Source organism: Plecotus auritus, assembly GCF_963455305.1.
Source record: "Plecotus auritus genome assembly, chromosome: 3".
NCBI classification, from domain to species: domain Eukaryota; kingdom Metazoa; phylum Chordata; class Mammalia; order Chiroptera; family Vespertilionidae; genus Plecotus; species Plecotus auritus.
The window spans coordinates 188,074,508-188,096,145 of NC_137772.1; the positions used below are offsets into that span (position 1 = coordinate 188,074,508).

The 21,638-nt window shown below is 38.2% G+C and overlaps 1 protein-coding gene across 2 annotated transcripts in view; it reads left to right on the forward strand.

Moving 5' to 3' along the window:
- The window catches only part of AMN1 (antagonist of mitotic exit network 1 homolog), a 40,055-nt gene extending 20,009 nt beyond the window's left edge, over window positions 1-20,046 (forward strand). For both annotated transcript variants that reach the window (XM_080661771.1, XM_080661772.1), the window contains exons 3-7: window positions 1,826-1,970; window positions 3,452-3,669; window positions 3,979-4,035; window positions 9,847-9,958; window positions 19,016-20,046. In XM_080661771.1, coding sequence (XP_080517897.1) covers window positions 1,826-1,970; window positions 3,452-3,669; window positions 3,979-4,035; window positions 9,847-9,958; window positions 19,016-19,089 — 606 coding nt within the window. In that variant the 3' untranslated portion in view covers window positions 19,090-20,046. The remainder of the gene's footprint in view (window positions 1-1,825; window positions 1,971-3,451; window positions 3,670-3,978; window positions 4,036-9,846; window positions 9,959-19,015) is intronic.
- Window positions 20,047-21,638: the final 1,592 nt, after the last annotated feature.

Sequence of the window (21,638 nt, forward strand, 5' to 3'; positions counted from 1 at the left end):
TTCTTCCTGATGACACTTCTCCCGTCAAGGGGACTTATGACATTTAATCTCCTTTTGGGGGGGTCTGATTTTAGGCAGATCAGGAGACTTCAGTGAAAGCCTCTGCATGAATTTGCTGTTTTTCAAGCATCTGCAGCTCAAGATTATCAATATAACAACACAGCATATGTTGGGGTGGCATGTTCTCTGACCTTCAGAATAAACCCAACAAAAGCTTGTTTCCTCTCTTAGATGATTTGCCACAGTAGCGTTATTCCCTGGAGACGGTATTCTGACCAGACCTTCCTGAGAGTGGTCATAACATACCCTGTGCTTGTAGAAAGGTGTGGGCCACTTCACTAAATAAACCAGGGTCAGTTTTCTCATCTTGTGGAAAGAGAGATAAATTTATGATAGTTTATCTCCCTTTCCACAGGTTTCTTGCAGGTTTGTGTCTCCGATCCGGCCCCCAGCAGCCCCAGCGCCGTGGTGGCAGGCCTTAGGGCTGCTGGGTGCCAGGCCTGCAGGTTTGTGTCTCCAATCCGGCCCCCAGCAGCCCCAGCATCGCCTGACCGCTATGGGCATCACCATCTTTGTTGGGTTAATTTGCATACTCACTCCTGATTGGCTGGTAGTGTAGCGGAGTGATGGTCAATTTGCATGTTTCTATTTTATTAGTGTAGATATATAAACAAAGTAACTTTATTGCTTCCTAAATCAGCCTAAATGTTCAACTTAGCATTTTGCCATATAAGATGCATTTAATGAGCTATGGAATAGTATGCAACCATAATTATTTTTGTAAAAAGTGCTCATAAGTATATATGATCTGAGCTCATTTTTCCTCAAAGGCTTTTTTTTTTTTACTCAAAAAACATGAAAACTACTCTTATGTTTTTCTTTGGGTATTGGTACTATGGGTAACTTTAGTTGTAGTGGTTAGAAACATGGCCTTTGGAATTAGGAAGAACTGGTTTCCAAACCTAGCTCTGCTCCTTTTTTGCTTGTGTAGTTTGTGTTGCTGTTTAAGCTCTGAATGCCTCAATTCCCTCGTTAATAAAAGGGCAATGACCAGTCTCTCAAGGGTATGTGTATATGTGGGTGTGTGTGAGAGAGAACAAGAGACAGAATATTAAGTGACAATGTATACAGCACACTTAGTACCCTTCCTGGTAAGAGTCCAATAAATAGAAATACTTATTCTTATCATTTGTATAATTTTTCTAAATTGTCTGAATGTTTCACAATAATAACACATTACTTTTATATTCAGAAAAGTAAAGCCATTTCTATTTTGGAAAAAAGTAAAGGAAAATATTTCCGGAGAGAGAGCTCACAATGCTTTGAAATGAATCTGCTATTTGTTGCCCTCACGTGAATATTCAGTAATACTGGATATGTTTGTACTAGGTCCCAAAAATAAGAATGAAGGAGGTAAATGTTCCAGATAAGCAGTATTAGTACTCTATAAGTATTTGGTATGTGAGAGACGCATAGCTAGAATGTCTAATAACAGGCTGGAACTACTGTAAGAGAATAAGCATCTCCACCATGCGGATTCTGCTTCTCAGGTCTAGTGGGACTTTGTACCCACCCCTGTATTCTCAGCAGTACTTTTTGTTCCTATGAAGACATTAGAAGCACTAGAAGGTGCGCCTCCAGTGGAAAATAGGCTTGTTTTTTTTCTCCTGCTTTATGTATCTATCTTCACACAGACATGGTCTGTATTCCTTGCTGTATTTTCCATCCTCCAGTTGTCTGTTATGACCCCCAAAACACTGAATATGGAATAGACGTTTATATTTGTAGGAAAAATTTGTTTTTCAAAATCATGTACTTGTTCCAGATTTTACATCCTGAAGTCCAGACTCTAGATCTACAGAGCTGTGATATTTCAGATACTGCTCTGCTGCACCTGGGTAACTGCAGAAAACTGAAGAAATTAAATTTAAATTCCTCAAAAGAAAACAGAGTTTCTATAACTACAGAAGGTATGTTTATTAACATTGAATGAATTGGCAGATTAATATTCACCATCTGGTATAATTTAGGAACAAAAAAGGGGGGAAATATGTCAAAAGAAAGTATGAAACTATGTTTATCAACAAAAATATTCAAACTAAGATAAAGAATCCAAATTAGAATTCTTGCTTATACGCAGTGCTGAAAGATAAGGAACACACTGGGCAAGTCACTATTTGAGAAATTTTAAAATAAACATGGGTGGATACCTCTATATTTTAAATATTTTGCCTGATACAGTAGAAGAAGAAATGACCAGTTCATACTTTGTTAAGGCTTTTTGGATGCAATATTACAACAGAAAATTAAATTATCATAAGTTTAAACTTACCAGGCAACTCTCCTATCAGTCTGTACAATGCATAGCTTTTAACTATAGCCAGACAACTGCATTTTTCAGTGTCATTATTACATGAATTAGTGGATTTTTCAGAGAGATGAATTGGTGGATTTTTATAATTTTTTTCAAAATAGGATTTTTTACCTTTTTCTTTCCTATAAGAAAGAGGGACTTATTTGGTTAAGTTTCTGGAAAATTTTGTGGGTTGATTATTTTGTTGACTATATTTTGCTATCATCTCAGTTAGCAAGTTAGGATTATCACAATATTGCAAAGAAGCATAAGTTTTTAAATGTTTATACAAATAATGACTCATTAAAAAGAACTTTTATTCTGTACAATGATGAATAAAAGAAAAGTTCTTTCTTAAGATATGAAAACAATAAAAATGACCTATACATACATTTACCATCTTTTATTTTGTGTATTTTGCCCATAAAGTTATCTTTTCACAGTGGACTGAAGGGCCCAAGATCCTGAAGTACTCTTTTATTTATGTGGCACATTATCATGTACCAGTCTCCAGTGTGTATTTGCATCAGTTTAATTAGTAAGATTGGTCCAGGCTAACAGAGAAGGAGCGTGGTGGTAGAAAAGGGCAGAGTCAAAGAGGGGGAGAGGGAATGCATAGACAGGTATGATTCCTAAGGATAAGCATAGAAACATTACTTAAGACATTTGGGCAATTTAACTTTGATTTTTCTTCAGAGGCCACAAGAAAATTGACTTTATTACTTTAAAACTTTTGTTTTAACAAAAAGGAGAATCATGTACTATTTAATTACTTAATATGGTTCTGAATGGCTTGGATATATCCTAAAAGCAAATCCGCTCTCTAATCATAAACAATAAAAGCTGACCATTAATGGCAGATATTCTGAAGAATATACTACAGGCTGTGTAGAGAATTCCTGAAACAGTCCAAAGACTTTTAAGTAATGGCAGCGTCACTGATAAATAAGTATATCCTCACAGATGAACTATTTTGAAAGGGCTGTCATACAAGTAGATATATCATATAGTACTAGTGATCAGTTAAATGAAAATCATTCATATTTCTCATCTATATACCATTTATAGCTCATTGATACATAATTGTGTTTTCCCCAGGAATAAAAGCTGTGGCTTCATCTTGTGCATACCTGCATGAAGCTTCTTTGAAAAGATGCTGCAGTCTCACTGATGAAGGAGTCCTTGCTCTTGCGCGCAATTGCCGGCTGCTAAAGGTCATTGATTTAGGTGGCTGCTTAGGTATTACTGATGTGTCCTTACATGCATTAGGAGAAAACTGCTTTTTCCTGCAGTCTGTCGATTTTTCAGCTACGCAGGTAAATGAAATATAGACTTGAAATATAGAGGTTGCATGTGTTTTCCCAATGTACTTTCAGTGACTCATTAGAAGAGCATAATTACTTTTATTGAAATTGTTGACTACTTCATGCTTTGGTGGTTAAATAATTGCAGTATAATTTGGCACATTCTGCTCAGTTATTTTAAGTAAGGGTGGAGGGTATATGTAGCTAAAACACATATTTGCTGAATGGGAGGCAGTAAAGTTATATCTAAATGATTAACAATTTTTAGAAAATTTTACTTTGTCCCATTTATGTGCTGTGTTGCTTTTTCTCTTTGCTTAGGTATCTGACAATGGTGTGATTGCGCTTGTTAGTGGACCTTGTGCCAAGAAATTAGAGGTAACGTAAAAATATCTATAAAGATGATGCTAATAAACTGCTTATATCCTCAGAAATTATTTTTTCAACCTAGCAGACAACCATTTTCAATTAGGTATTTCCATGAATTTTTGGGTTCTCTAACTCTTTCTTCCCAGAGTAAAGAAAAATTGGTAAAGTAGGAGATAAAGTGTATTTTAAAATAAAAACCTATTGCCCTGGCCAGTGTGGTTCATTTGGTTAGGCGTTGTCCCATGCACCAAAAGGTTGCTGGTTTGATTCCCATTCAGGGAACATGCCCAGGTTGTGGGTTGAATCTCTAGTAGGGGACATGCAGGAGGCAGCCGCCAATGCATATTACGCTCTTACATTGATGTTTCTATCTCCCTCCCTCTCTCTTCCTTTCTAAAAAAGTCAATAAAAAATCTTTAAAAAAACAAACAAACACCCATTTTACTTCTAATGAAACATCTTACTTTCCAGAAGTTTTAGCTTCTAACATATTTAAGGATAGTCTTATTTTAGATGAAGACTGAAAATTTATCAATATAAACTAATAGTCTTTAGAATTTTCATATCTGACTGATATTTCTACCAGGACTACTTATTCTCTTGCCTTCATATTTTTCTGGATCTTTGAAGGGATCCATAAAGGACACCACCATGGCATAAAATTATTTGTAGCTGAAGATTTTTGAGAACCAACCAATGTGAAAAAAAATAAAAAATAAAAGCTTTGAACTACCACCCTCCTCCCATCTGCCTGAAAGCAGAGCTTCTAAAGGGATTCACTTGCCATCAAACCCCCTTCAAGGAAGACTTCCCATACTGCAGAGGTCACTCCTATCACTGGAGAAGTCAGATGAGAAATTGCATAAACAAAAATTGTCACAAGACTATCATACCTCTTGTTTTTCTCGAAGTGTCCTTTCTTCCCCCACCCCTGCCCTTCCCTTATTAAGATGGTATATAAACTCTAAATTCTAGCCTTTTCTTTTTTTTCTTTTTTCTTTTTTTTGAGCCACTTTGTCTGTAAATATGAGCATGCCTCTGAATAAACTTTGTCTTTTTTCTCTCTTGCTAATCTGTGTTTTGTCAGTTTAATTTTCAGGCCTCCAAAAATAGAATGTAACAGGAACAAAGAAAAGGTTTCACCTCCCCAGTAACCACATTGTACAGCCATTTAAAAAGATCTTGGATTAGTGTTCAGTCTTTGGATTCAATAACCTGTTTCTAAATATATTTAGAAGCCTTTTGTCCTAGGATTTGGGGATCTTCTTTCCCAGTTTATAGTTTTTTTAAGTTTTTGTTTTTTATTTTATTGATTTTAGAGAGGAGAGGGAGAGAAAGATATAAACATCAATGATGAGAGAGAATCATCAGTTGACTGCCTCTTGTTCACTCCTTACTAGGGATAGAGCCCACAGCCAAGGCATGTGCCCTGTCCAGGAATCGAACTGTGACCTCCTGGTTCATAGGTCAATGCTCAACCACTGAACCACACTGGCTCATAGGTCAATGCTCAACCACTGAACCACACTTTAAAAAAATTATATATCTAAATTTCCTCCCTCACTTATTCCTGCTTTCTTCCTTCAGAGGTAACCAGTATTCTGAAGATCCCTGTGTATATTTCCTTGTGTATTTGGGTACTTTATCTTTCTCTCTCTGTAATATTGTTTTAAAATTTTACATGGTAGTTTCATAATGTATGTGCTCTTTTAACAGTTTGCTTTTGTATTCAAATTTATTTTTTAAAGTTTTCAAGTTTTATTGAGGTATAATTTACATACAATAAAATTCACCCATTTTAAGTATACAGTTTGATGAATTTTGGTAATTGTTATACATCCCTGTAACCATAATTAAGATTATAACATTTTTGCCCTAGCTGGTTTGGCTCAGTGGATAGAGCGTCATCCTGTGGACTGAAGGGTCCCAGGTTTGATTCTGGTCAAGGGCATGCTCAGGTTGTGGGCTCAATCTGCAGTAGAGGGCATGCAGGAGGCAGCCGATGAATGATTCTCTCTCAGCATTGTTGTTTCTATCTCTTTCTCCTCCCTTCCTCTCTGAAAGCAATCCTATATAATAAAAGCCTAATATGCTAAGTGTCCAGTCGACTAGTCAGCTGTTCAACCAATCAAAGCGTAATATGCTAATGATATGCTAAGGCCGCTCAAACGCTCACTATGACATGCACTGACCACCAGGGGGCAGACATTTGACCAGTCGACCAGTTGCTATGATGTGCACTGGCCACCAGGGGTTAGATGCTCCAACCAGTAGGTTAGCTTGCTGCTGGGGTCTGGCCAATCGGGACTGAGCAAGACAGGCCAGACACGCTCTGGAGCCCTCCTGTAGTCCCTCCAGGGCTGGCCAACTTCCCACGTCCCTCCCCAGCCCCGATCATGCACCAGTGGGGTCCCTTGGCCTGGCCTTCACCTTGTCGCAATCTGGGACCCCTCGGGGGATATCAGAGAGCCGATTTCAGCCCGATCTGGCAGGCCAGCCCGAGGGACCCTGATGATGCACGAATTCATGCACTGGGCCTCTAGTAAAAATATATTTTTTAAAAAGATTAGAACATTTGCGTCACTGTAGTCAGCCTCCTGCCATAGCCCTTCCCCCAAGCAACCACTGATTTACTTTGTCATTATAGTTTAACCTTTTCCAGAATTTTATATAATCAAGAAGTATATAGTCTTTTGGGTTTTTTACTCCCTTCTTTTACTTCTTTCACTTAGCATAATGATTTTGAGATTCACCCATCCTGTTGATTGCATTAATATTTCATTCCTTCTAATTTTTTTCTAAGTAGTATTCTGTGTCTCGATATGACACAATTTGTTTTTACATTGACCATTTGGTGGACATTTGGGTTGTTTCAATTTGCACTATTATAAATACTGCTGTGGACATTTGCATACAAGTCTTTTTTAAAAAATAAATCTTTATTGTTCAGATTATTACAGTTGTTACTCTTTTTTCCCCCCATAGCTCCTCTCCACCCAGTTCTCACCCCACCCTCTGCCCTTACCCCCTCCCACTGTCCTCATCCATAGGTGTACGATTTTTGTCCAGTCTCTTCCCGCAGCCCCCACACCCCTTTCCCCCCGAGAATTGTCAGTCCACTCCCTTTCTATGCCCCTGATTCTATTGTATTCACCAGTTTATTCTGTTCATCAGATTTTTTATTCCCTTGATTTTTAGATTCACTTGTTGATAGACATGTATTTGTTGTTCATAATTTTTATCTTTACCTTTTTCTTCTTCCTCCTCTTCTTATAGAATACCTTTCAGCATTGTATATAATACTGGTTTGGTGTTGATGAACTCCTTTAGCTTTTTCTTATCTGTGAAGCTCTTTATCTGCCCTTCAATTCTGAATGATAGCTTTGCTGGGTAGAGTAATCTTGGTTGTAGGTTCTTGCTATTCATCACTTTGAATATTTCTTGCCACTCCCTTCTGGCCTGCATAGTTTCTGTTGAAAAATCAGCTGGCAATCATATGGGTACTCCCTTATAGGTAACTAACTGTTTTTCTCTTGCAGCTTTTAATTTTCTCTCTTTGTCTTTTGCTCTTGAAACTTTAATTATGATGTGTCTTGGTGTGGTCCTCTTTGGATTCCTTTTGTTTGGGGTTCTGTGCACTTCCTGGACTTGTAAGTCTATTTCTTTCACCAGGTAGGGGAAGTTTTCGGTCATTATTTCTTCAAGTAGGTTTTCAGTATCTTGCTCTCTCTCTTCTTCTGGCACCTCCATAATTCGGATGTTGGTACACTTGAAGTTGTCCCAGAGGCTCCTTACACTATCTTCATATTTTTGGATTCTTTTTTCTTTTTGCTTTTCCGGTTGGGTGTTTTTTGCTTCTTTGTATTTCAAATCTTTGATTTGATTCTTGCGATCCTCTAGTCTGCTGTTGGATCTCTGTATATTATTTTTTATTTCAGTCAGTGTATGCTTAATTTCTAGTTGGACCTTTTTCATATCCTCGAGGGTCTCACTAAATTTATCGGCAGTTTCTAGAAAATTCTTGAAAAACCTTATAACCATGCTTTTGAACTCTATATCCTCCATTTCTTTCATTTGTGACCTGTTTCTTTGTCTCCGCATTTTGGCTGCTTCCCTGTGTTAATAGAGTGGCTTTGTGTGCTAGGTGTCCTATAGGGCCCAGTGGCTCAGCCTCCCCAGTTACCTGAGGTGAACACTCTTGGTGCACCCCTTTGTGGGCTGTGTGCACAGTCTTGTTGTAGTTAAGCCTTGATTGTTGTTGGTATCACTGGGAGGAATTGACCTCCAGGCCAATTGGTTGTGAGGATCAGCTGTGTCTATGATGGGAGAACTTCTGTGCTGGAGACACCCTTATGAGGCAAGACTTGCTTCAGTGGGGCTTTGATGCTCACTGAGTCTTCCCCCTGAGTGTGTCCCTTATGGATCTGAGGAGTTGTAATCTGGATGGTCCCACTCTGACCACTGCGTACACTGGCTCTTGGATCTCCAAGGAGGTGCTAATTTAGCCTCTGCCTCAGGCCACCCAGCAGGAGCTATGGAGAGATCTGCAGATTCCTCTTCTTTGTTTGGGTTTTGGAGGTGCCCAGATGAGGCCCAGCTGTGAAGCAGTGCAAGCTACTGTGGGGCCTTGGGCCTTCTTTTGGATGTTCTGGGTCTCTCTGACTCAGCTGCAGTTTGTTAGGTAAGTTTAGATTTCAAAGGACCAGGCCATTCATATGCAAAAGCCTCTGTGCACAGCTTGGGTGGGGCGGGGTCTCAGGGCGGAGCAAACAGCCATGGCTGACCGTCAGCCCTGCCCTAAGAGGCCCCCAGGTCTCAGTGTCCCTTGGTAATTGCTGCAAGCACCTCTGAGAGAAAACCACCCTCAAGTTCCGTCCGATGCCAGACAGTCCAGTTCCTCCCTGTATGAGTCTGGGTCCCCAGAGTCTCACCCGGAACTGGAGTTTAGAGCAGTCAGGAGCTTGCATCTCCCTCCTGATTGAGAAAGATAGCCGCGTACTCAGTTGCCAGTCCTCTCCGCGCGCGCACCTCCGTACCTCTGCACTTTACTTTCGCACTTCCTCTGAGTCTCAATGTGCTTTTCTCTTCCCTTCTAGTTGTAGAATTTCCACTCAGCCAGCCTTCCTGTGGTTCTGGATGATGTCTGTTTTGTCTTTTAGTTGTAGTTTTGAAGTGGTTGTGCGAGGCAGCAATTTCAGGTATTTACCTATGCCGCCATCTTGGTTTCTCCTCCTGCATTACAAGTCTTTATGTAGACACATGTTTTTCTTTTTCTTGGGTAAACACCTGAGAATGGAACTATTGGGTCATATAGTACACACATGGTTAGCTTTGTAAGATACTACCATACTTTTTTCCAAAGAGTCTGAACTAACATTATGTTTGAGATGTATGTCTGTTAATGGTATTTTTATCTTATTCTATTATATTAATGAACCACCATTTATTTACCCAGTCACCACTTCTTTACCATTATAAATAATATTGCAGTGGGCATATTTATAAATTGTTTCCTTGTACACATGTACAAGAGTTTCTCTCTATAAAATGGACATCAGCAGTTGGAATTGCTGGGTTCTAGGGTATACTCATCTTTAGCTTTGATAGATACTGCCAAATAGCTTTATAAAATGGTTGGGCATTTAACTTAAAAAGCTGCTATACCTTACAAGTTACTGCAGACTTACATAGTTCTTTCTATAAGACTTTTTCTTACAAGTTGACATTTGGTTCTTTTTGTATCAGAGTATGGCCCAAGCTTTTTCATACTGTTATTATAAACCTATTTTTTTCTTTTGATTACCCTTCATTTTTAAATAGGAGATTCATATGGGACATTGTGTGAATCTGACTGATGAGTCTGTAGAAGCTGTCCTTACTCGCTGTCCTCAGATACATATATTACTGTTCCATGGATGCCCCCTGATAACAGGTTGGTATGATAGACTGCTTGGACTCAAATCCTGCTTTCATCTTTTAATAAGTGTGTGACCTGGAGTAAATTATTTTACCCATTCCGTTATTCCGTGTCCTCATCTGTAACATGGGTATAATGACAGTACCTACCTCAAAAACTTGGTCACGATGATTATCTGACAACACTTTACATGGTGCTAATATAAGGACTCAGTAAATGTTAGTCATGGTGGTGGTGATAAGTGTTAATGGTAATTGTTATGAGGATGAGAATGGTGGTAGTGGCCATGATACTAAACAATGCTTTAGACAATAAAAGAACTTATAATATCACATCTATCAACTATGCTAAATGACCTGTTATCTATACTTTCATCAGGCTGTAGCCATTGAGGTTCAGAATAATTTGTAATGTGATACTTGACTGAAGAAGAACAAAGTAGTCACAACCCATTTGGCCTGTATAAGAGCCACGATACCACCATGCTTCTGAAAACGCAGCACCTCACCTCTTTTGTATTATCCAGACCCATGCTACCCTTCCCTCTGGCCATCACCATACTGTTGTCTGTGTCTATGCGTTATACATATATGTTCTTTGGCTAATCCCTTCACCTTCTTTCATTCATCCAGTCCCGCCCCCTCTGACAGCTGTCAGTCTGTTTCATGTATCCATGCCCCTGTTTCTATTTTGTTCGTTAGATTCTACATAGGAGTGAGATCATAAGATACTTGTCTTTCTTTGACTGACTTATTACACTTAGCAAAATACTCTCCAGGTCCCTCCATACTGTCTCAAATGGTAAGAGATCCTTCTTTTTTACAGCTGCATAGTACTCCATTGTGTAAATGTACCACAGCTTTTTATTCACTCATCTACTGATGGGGCACCTGGGTTGTTTACAGATCTTGGCTATTGTAAATAACACTGCTATGAACATCGAGGTACATATATTCTTTCAAATTGGTGTTTTGGGATTCTTAGGATATATTCCCAGAAATGGGATCGCTGGGTCAAAAGGCAGTTCTATTTTTAATTTTTTGAGGAAAGTCCATACTGTTTTCTGCAGTGGCTGCACTAGGATTCCCTTTTCTCCACATCCTCACCAGCACTATTGTTTGTTGAGTTATAGATGGTTGCCATTCTGGCAGGTGTGATATCTCATTATGGCTTTCATTTCCTTTTCTCTGATGTTTGTGACATTGAGCATTTTTTCATATGTCTATTGGCCATCTGTCCTCTTCGGAAGTGTTTATTTAGGTCCTTTGCCCATTTTTTAAATTTGATTGTTTGTCTTCATGGTGTTAAGTATGTAAGTTCTTTATATAATTTGGAAATTAACCCCTTATTAGATGTATTATTGGTAAATACATTCTCCCATACAGTGTGTTCCCTTTTCATTTTGTTGATCATTTCTTTTGCTATGCAAAAGCTTTTTAGTTTGATGTAATCTCATTTATTTACTTTTTCCTTTGTTTTCTTTGCCCTAGGAGACATATTGGCAAAAATATTGCTATGAGAGATGTGTGAGATTTTACTGCCTATGTTTTCTGCTAGCATTTTTATGGTTTCTTATTTTTAAATCTTTAATCCATTTTGAGTTTATTCTTATGTATGGTGTGAGTTGGTGGACTAATTTCATTTTTTTGCATGTACCTGTCCTATTTTTCTAGCACCATTTATTGAAGAGACTGTCTTTACCCCATTGTATGCTCTTGCCTCCTTTGTCAAACATTAATTGACCATATAGGCATTGGTTGATTTCTGGGCTCCCTGTTCTGTTCCATTGATCTATATACCTGTTCTTATGCCAGTACCAGGCTGCTTTGATTACAATGGCCTTGTAGTATAGCTTGATATCTAGTATTGCGATACTTCCAACTTTGTTCTTCTTTCTAAGGAAAAGGATATAAATATAAATTTTTAGAATATTTGTTCTAGATATGTGAAATACACCATTGGTATTTTAATAGGAATTGCATTGAACTATTGATTGCTTTGGGTAGTAGGGATGGTAACTGATTCCAACATTTACCTCCTGAATTACTGTTATATCAATGAGCTAAAGAGGGCCTTTATATATTGGCCCGATATTGTTTACTTCTTCATAGCCGGCTGCTACTATTAGCTCAAAAGGCCTCTGGCACCAAACTCAAATTTTTACTCATCCAATTGTTTCAAATATTACCTAAATAAGTAGATTTAAATTTATTCATATAGAGCTGTCTGCTTTGCATACCCTGAAAAACTGTACTCAACATTTACTACTTACAGATAAGATAAAACCCAGGGCCTCAAGCCACTCTTTTTTTGTTGTTAATCCTCACCTGAGGATATTTTTTAAATTTGATTATAAAAAAATATATATATTTTTTATTGATTTCAGAGAGGATGGGAGAGGGAGAGAGAGAAAGAAACATCAATGATGAGAGAAAATCATTGATCGGCTGCCCCCTGCACATCCCACACTAGAGATTGAGACCTCAACCCCGGCATGTGCCCTTGACCAGAATCAAACCAATCAAACCCAGGACCTTTCAGTCTGCAGGTCAGTGCTCTACCTACTGAGCCAAACCGGCTAGGGCTTCCATTGATTTTTTTAGGAAGAACGAGAGAGAGAGAGAGAGAGAGAGAGAGAGAGAGAGAGAAACATCGATGTGAGAGAGTCACGGATTGTTTGCCTCCTGCATGCTCACCAACCAGGAGCATGCTCTTGACCAGGAATAGAACCTGGGACCCTTTAGTGGGCGGGCTGGTACTCTCACCACTGAGCACGTCATCCAGGGCCCTAAGCCACTCTTGATCTTGGGGCTCTCTAACTCCAAGACTCCTTATCTGCTGCTCAGTGACATCATGACACATAAACCCTCTCCTCAGGCCTATGGGAATTCCCTTATCCTACTCTCCTACTCCCCTTTTGCATATATGCACACACCCCTTTGAAGGGGCTCATGTTGTGAGGGACTTCCTTTGCATGCGTATCTATCCAAGTGTGGCTCAAATAAAGCTTATAGTGTCCTACTGCCACCTTGTGGTCACGTATTTTTCCTTGCTTTATCCCTAAATTCCTTGAATTCACTAACTACAGATAACATGGTATGGTGTTCTAGAAGGCACCAGAGGTATAGCATAAAACAAAAAATGTTTATATGTCAAAAAAAGTTTGCAAAATGCAACACTCCACTATAATAAATATTAATTTATCAAAGGTTCTGGAAAATATAGCTAAGAAACATTTTTTTTATCCAAGCGTTTCTTAAAATTCTCTTAGCAGAGAATACTACGTATATTATTTTTCTGATTGCTGACTTCATAGAATAGAAAAATGTAATACTGAAATGGTATCTGCCCATTGTTTTTAATAATAGTGCCAAGATTAAAACTAAAATCTCAAGATGTAGTGAAATGAGCCCCTCTCCCATATCCTACCATCTCTCCAGACATTGAATAATTTATCTTTTATGGACCTCAACTTTCCCTTATGTGTAACTGTCAAGTCATACAATTAAGGAATCTGATAAAAATGCCAGAGTTTATACACAATGATTTTTTTTTTTAATCCTTACCTGAGGATATTTTTCCATTGATTTTCAGAGAGAGTGGAAGAGAGAGAGAAAGACAGAGAGAAACATCGATTGGTTGCCTCCGGCATGCGCCTGGGCCAGGGTCCAAGCCCGGGCTGGGGAGGAGTCTGCAACCTAGGTACATGCTTTTGACAGGAATCAAACCAGGGAGCCTTTGGTCCACAGGCCAATCCTCTAACCACTGAGCCAAACCGGCTAAGGTCACAATGATTTTTATTGATGAAGTTTCTTAAAGAGAAAAAGCTGAAGTTTTTCAACCACCCAGATCATCTGTCCTCTTCCTCCTTTCCCATCACCACTGCTACATGTATATTTTTGCTACCATCAATGAATAAAAATAGATAAGGGAACAGAGCCTTGGCTAGGTGGCTCAGTTGGTTAGAGTGTCATTCAGTACATTCAGGCAAATATAATCACCTTATATTTAATTTTTACTTTTTTTCTCTAAAGAAGATAAATACCTTTTTCCCCCTGAAAAATGTTTTTTCTTCTTTCATGACATGTTATATAACATGTCTGCCCCCCCCTTTTTAGATTTATTCCCAAGTACTTTATTTTCTCTGATAATATTTTTATCATGTTTCCCCTTACATATATTCATGTGATTGCTCACATATGATATTTAAGACAATACAATTTATATTCTATAAAAAGAATATATATATATGTGTGTGTGGACTAATTTCATATATATATATATATATATATATATATATATATATATGGACTAATTTCATATATATACACACACACACACACACACACACACACACACATGTTTGTACAGTTCTAATATTAAGTTATCCTCACAGCAACTTGATCCCCATATTGGCAGTGCCCACTGTAGTTAGCCATCAGGTTACCTGAATTAACAGGCTTATCTTCTCTATTATATTTGTAAATATTTATTAAATTTCCTAACCTTACTGTCAGACTATAAGAGAACTCCATGTTATAAATTAGATCTTGAAACTGTTAGAAGCACTCTGATTTTATTTCTGCCAAAGAGAAAAAAACTAAGCTGCTATTTTAAAATATTGTAAATCAGGAAAAGAATTTTTAAACTTATTAAGCTTTAATTTAATTATATCTGCAGTGATTATCACCAAGTGCAACTCATATACTTTTGTTAATCTCCTACAGTGTACAGGTATTTCAGTTTCTCTTAACTACTTAAACATATTTCATAATATTCATAGGCACTTAGGTTTAGATTTTAGAAGGGCAATAAAGCAATTAGATAGTACCAGTGTCTTTATGTTTACATTGAAACGGAGAAAATCCAACAGGAAATCTGCTTTAAATTGGAATTGTAGTGATATCTGAGGATTTGTTTCAGCATGGTTACTTTACAAGCAAGTTCCCTAGATTCCTAGATGATAACATTGTCAAGATTTACCACAAGGAGGCAAAACAAAAGTATTTTAAGACCCAAGTAGTTTGCTTCCGTTTCTCTGTTACCTCATCCTTATTTATTCATTCATTATTAATCCAACACAACAGGACTTCTTTATGAAGCATTAGAACTCTAATCATTGTTGTAAAAATGTGCCCAGCCTCACTTTTTCCACTGCGTATTCTACAAACATGTCTAAATTACATTTTCCTTGATCATTTGAAAAAGTTAGTTTATTAATTTATATTTCCCTTTGTTTCTTTCTCTTGGTGCTTCAAAAGCCCTTGCCATGAAACTCTTTCAAAAATTGGTCTCCAGCCCAGCCAGTGTGGTTCAGTGGTTGAACATCAACCTATGAACAAGGAGGTCACGGTTGGATTCCTGGATTCCTGGTCAGGGCACATGCCTGGTCAGGGCACATGCCTGGGGGGGTGGGGGGCGGGGGGCGTCTGAAGCAGCCGATCAGTGATTCTCTCTCATCATTGATGTTTCTATCTCTCTCTTCCGCTCCCTTCCTCTCTGAATTCAATAAAAAGTATATCTTTTTTTAAAAAGTTGTCTCCATCTATGTTAGTCATAGATTTTTAGAGAGGTGGTAAAAGGTTCCTTATAAGTGATGTAAACAATTCTCTTGTCTTAAAGATAAGGGAACGGAGCCCTGGCTGGGTGGCTCAGTTGGTTGGAGTGTCGTCCAGTACACCGAAAAGGTTGTGGGTTCCATTCCCCATCAGGGCACATACATAGGTTTCAGGGTCAATCACCGATCAGGGCGCATATGGGTTGCAACCAATTGATGTTTCTCTCTCACATCAATGTTTATATCTCTATCCCTTCCTCTCTCTCTAAAAATCAATAAAAACATATCCTTGGGTGAGGATTACAAAAAAAAAAAAAAAAAAAAATGGAACTGGAAGTCAAAACCTAAGTCACCTGATCCACAATCTCTAATTCTTTCCCCAATAGAGCAGTTTCCTAAACCCTACAGTGATCTTCCTATGGTATAATAAACTAACAGACATTGAATATTCCTACTAGTCAAACTCACAGTCCTAAATACTCTGTTTTTTCATGGAGAAAAGCTGTCTGAGGAGAGTGAGTAATGTAATACTGCCATCTACCGTAGCATCAAAATATTTTAATTACATAAAATTACATCATATGCTTACTATTGGAGGGACAGTATCTTCCTATTTATGTTCAATAATAAATTCCTACAGAAGAGTGATGTAAATAGAGTCAAAAGGCAATTACATACAATATTTGATAACATATTCATAACTAATAAAAATACCAAAATACGTAATCCTAGAAACACCAGCTAAAATGAAATTCTTCTTTTCCGAGTTTATTCTTTTTCAAAATTGTATTGGTTCTTCTGGGTCCGTTGAATTCCCATATAAATATTAGGATCATCTTGTCAAATTTTTTTAAAGGGAGGATTTTGGAGAGATTGCACTGAATCTGTAGACTTGGGGGGTATTGCTATCTTAATATTAAGTCTTCTGATACATGAACATGGATGTCTTTCCATTTATTTAAATCTAATTTTTTCAACAATGTTTTCTAATTTTTAGAGTATAAGTTTTGCACTTTTCAAATTTATTTATAAATATTTTTTCTTTTTTGATAATATAAATGGAATTATTTTCATTACATTCTTGTATTCATTTCTGGTGTGTAGAAACATATTTGAATTTTATATATTGATCTTTTATCCTGCAGCCTTGCTGACCTCATTTATTACTTCTAATCTTTTAGAGGATTCCTTAGGACATTTTATACCCAATATTACATAATCTAAAAATATAGTTTTACTTCTTCCTTTCCAACATAAATGCCTTTAGTTCCTTTTTTCTTCCCTAATTTCCAGGGCTGGAACCTCCAGTCCAATGTTGAATAGAAGCGGCAAGGGCAGACATCCTTGTCTTTTTCCTCTTTTCAGGGGAAAGACATTCAGTGTTTCACCATTAAGTATATTAGCTGTGGGTTTTCCGTAGGGGCCCTTTATCACGTTGAGGAAGTTCCTTTCTATTCCTAGATTGTTGAATGGTTTTATCATGAGTATTGGATTTTTCAAATGCTTTTTCTGTGTCTATTGAGATGATTATGTGAGTTTTGTCCTTTATTCTATAGATATGCCACTACCCAGAGATGTGCATGTTCTAATGCCCAGAACCTATATGTATGTTATGTTATATAAGGTTGCAGATGGAATGGAATTTAAAAGTTATTTATCAGGCCTCGCTGGTGTGGCTCAGTGGTTGAGAGTTGACCTATGAACCAGGAGGTCACGGTTCAATTGCCAGTCAGGGCATATGCCTCAGTTGCAGGCTTGATCCCCAGTGTGGGATGTGCAGGAGGCAGCTGATCAATGATTCTCTCTCATTATTGATGTTTCTCTCTTTCCCTCTCTCTCCCTTCCTCTCTAAAATCAATAAAAATATATTTCAAAAAAATTAATAAAAGTTGTTTATCAGTTGACCTTAAAATAGAGAAATTATCTCTGACTATCCAGTTGGGCCCAATATAATCATAAATCATTACAAGTACAGGAGGGAGGCAAAAATAGGGAATCATCGAGATGAGAGCTGTCCAATGCTGTTCACTTTAAATATGGGAGAATGCAAGGAATGTGGTGGCCTCTACAAGCAGGAAAGTCAAGGAGGTGGGTTTGTCCCTAGAGTCTCCAAAAAGAAATGCTGACCTGCTAAAACCTGATCTTAGCCCAGTGAGACCCATTTTGGAATTCTGATCTCTAAAACTGCAATAATAAATTTGTGGTGTTTTAAGCCATTAAGGTTGAGGTAACTTATTACAACAACAATAGGAAATTAATGCAATGTATTATATGAATTAATTTTCAGATGTTAAATCAGTCTTGTATAGCTGAGATCAGTCCCAATAGATGATGGCATATAGTCCTTTTTATATGTTGTTATATTCGGTTTGCTCGTGTTTTGTTGAGGACTTTTGAGTACACATTTATAAAAGGTAGGTGTGTGTGTGTGTGTGTGTGTGTGTGTGTGTGTGTGTGTGATATCTTTGGCTTTGGTGTCAAGGTAATACTGGCCTCAGAATGAGTTGGGAAGTGGTATTTCCTCTTCTATTAGTATAGCCACTCTATCTTCATTATAGTTGTGTGCATGGTATATCTGTCCATCCTTTTACTGTCAACCAATTAGAAACCTGTCTTTAATCTAGATTTCCTATATAATGTCAAGTTGTCCTGTTCCAGTAACTGTTCCGTCCCCTAACCTTTTACCTGTTGGCTTTCTTTAATCCTGTTCACTCCTTTGTAAATAGTTGCTTCATTAAACCCTGTTCAAACACCCCACTTTAGTGCATCATCTATTTCCTGCCAAGAGCTTAAGAAAGACTATACACAGGTTAATGGTAAAATTACACCATTATTCTTTGGTTGGTGAAATTACAGAGAAAACAATATATGCCTGATTTTTAGAAGTATTACTATGATATGTGCACTGCAGCTAATAATTGTGAGGGTTACCATTAATTAAATGTATTGTTAGTTGTAGATTATCCTTAAATATCATCTTATTTAATCCTTTAAATAACCCTATTGTTACAGAAGACCGGAAAAAAACCAAGCCATGCTCAGAGAAAGGGAGTTACATTTTATTAAGTGCAGGGCCAGAGAAAAATGTGTCTTTCAAATTCTGGGCCACCCCACATGGAGGAAACCTTTTCTATTTATACTTTCCCTAGCTCTTTTGTCTCCCAAATTTGGAATGAGACTTCCGGGCCTTCTGGGAAAGAAGGCCTACGTGCTGGGAAGGGGCCATGAGACCATATTCAAGGCCTGGCCTGGTGTCAGCACTGACAACTCTGTCTGGGGCATAGTCCATGGCCTCTCTGGAATGGGAGTAGTCTTATTTTCCTTATTATTTAAGCAAGCAAGCGTTTACAGAAGCCAAAATAGCAGGGTTAATATTTCAAACAGCAGTTTTTATATAAGATGGATGCTTCACTGTGAGATATAATAATTATCATCATCCTCAGTTTATACATAAAGACACATGAAATATCTCTGATTACTGTGAATTAATGTATTGTCAATGTTTTCTTTTGTAGATCATTCACGAGAAGTCTTGGAGCAATTAGTAGGCCCAAACAAATTAAAGCAAGTAACATGGACTGCTTATTGATGCTTATCCAAGTTATGCTCTTCATACTGTCAGGAAATGATGGTCTTAGAGATTGGCTTTCCAACATGTAATATGGTTTGTGACTTATCAGACTCTTAAATGCTTTAATAGTGCTATCATTCTTTGTTTGTTTAATGAGTCATTGTCTTAGAATTTTAATCCTAGCATGCCCTTCTGATAGATTTGGGGGTAGGAGGAGAGAGCACTGTGTTTGTTTCTTAAATAACAAAGATTTTAAATTACCTGTTTTCCCTGGAGATTTCCTTTTCCTACCTAAATATTTGAGCTGTTGTAAAAGAAATGTACCAATGTGGATAAATTTTAAGTAAAGGTATTTCTAAAAGTATAACTACCTTTCTAGCTATTTTCTGGCTCCTGCCTTCCTGAAATATTTAAATGCCCATTGGCCAAAAGCTAAGCTGAACACTGACCTATAAATTCTGTATAGAATTTAATATTTCAATGAAACAAAGAAACATAACAGTTAATGTCATACACCTTAGCCATTCAGCATATGAATGTTACTGAGGCCCTTGCCCAGTCACTTATTTCATTGATTTTTATGGCTATTTTCTCTGAAAATAGTTCCCAGACCCAATTCCAACATGGGGTGGGGAGATAGAATCAGATTCTATTCTGTTCTGGAGGTAGAAACAGATTCTACAGGTCAAGGGTCCAGTCCTACAAGACTGCCCTCCTTCTGTCCCTGCCCACCCAACACACTTCAGACACCAGTTGCAAGTCCAGGTTGTTACTTGTGTTTGATCAACTGGCTACAAATTGGAGGTACCAAGGATCCCTTCCTTGAGTTAGATTAGTTTCCTAGAAGGATCACAGAACTCAGGAAAACGTGTTTACTCACTAAATTACCAGTTTGTTATAAAGAATATTAAAGGATAAGAATCAACATCCTGGTGAAGAGATACACAGAGAGGTCACAAAAAAAGGAGCCTTCTATCCTCACAGAGCTCAGGCCCAGAGTGGTGGCAGGTGGAAGGCTTCTGGAAGCTCACCACACCGCTCCTTGTGGGTTTTTATGGAGGCCTCATTACGTAGGCAGGGTTGATTTATTCACTGGCCATTTGTGATTGATTCAACCTCTAGTCTAGTCCCTCTCACCTCCCCAGAAAATAGGGTGGAACTGAAAATTTCAATCTTGTATTCATGGTTGGTTCGGGACAACCAGCCCCCATTCTTAGGTGTTTTTCAAAAGTCACCTTAATTAACATCACATGAATAACAAGACACCCTTTCACCTTTATGGCTCTGGGTTCAGGAACTGAGGACAAGAGACCAAATTTATAATAAAAGATGCTCCATTGCTCTTATTGTTTAGAAAATTCCAAAAGTTGGGGAGCTGTGAGCCAGGAACTACGGATGAAGACCAAATACATTGGAGAAATATATTTTGGTCATCTGAATGATCAAATATATATATTTATTTATAGAATATATATACACACACACATATAAGAGATATGTAGGTATCTCCTATAAATCATATTACATTTCCCAAATATGTGCTCTCCAGTTATGAATTTTCTTCCTTAAAACTGCATTCAGGAATATGTAAGAATGAGTAAATACAAGCCATCATTACAGAGGTTGTATTTTGAAGCTCTCTTGGTTTCACATTATAACGTAAACAGTACAGGTCTTACTTTTCAAAAGAAAAGTAGTACTCATCTATAATCACAAAATTCTCTGAAGTATGCTATGCTTACCTACCCCAAATTCAGCATATTCCTTGTACCGTAAGCCTCTCAGTGGTACTTCTTAAAGATTTCCTACTTTAACTTTGATGCAGTAAAAAACAAGGAAAGTAACATCAAAATTACAACTAAACTACAGAACAACCATCATTCAGAACTGCCTGAAACTGCGCACAGACTTACTCAGACTCACTCCCTCTGAGCTCCAGCACTGGGGCAGCAGCTCGAAAGGCACTAGAGACATAAGGGGGGTCTGGTATCAGGGTGGGAACTTGGGGGGACAGCTTTCTCCCAGACAAAAGTGCTGGCAGAGGCCCTTGTTTCTTTGATGAGCCCTCCCCCCACAGACCCAGCACCGTATCTGAGTTTTCTGTGTGTGTGTGTGTCCCCCTCCCTGACCCCCAACCCCAGTTATTCCCTGCAGACCTGCCCCACCCAACTTTCAGGCTCACCCAAGCTGTTTCCAGTGCCTTTTCCATAGGAATGGCCTGTCTTGGTTCATGCTTCAGATTTTCCTAAAATCTCTCAAACAAGCAGCATCTGGCCTCAATGAGTTTCATACCTCTTTTTAAATGGTCATAGGCCTGACACTAGCAGCACCTGGCCTTGGTTCACAGGTTGGCCTCACATGGGTAACTCCAAGCCCAGCACAAGTAACTGCCATCTGCAGATCACTTTGTAGCTTATGTCAGGTGGCCCCAGGCAGAACACAGGACTGACCTTGGACTGTACCTCCCTGGAGGCCCCAGAGCCAGCATACAGCTTCAAACCATGTCAAAGCACTAGCACACAACCATCTCCACAATGACACACTCAAGGGATGGACTTAGCAGGCAC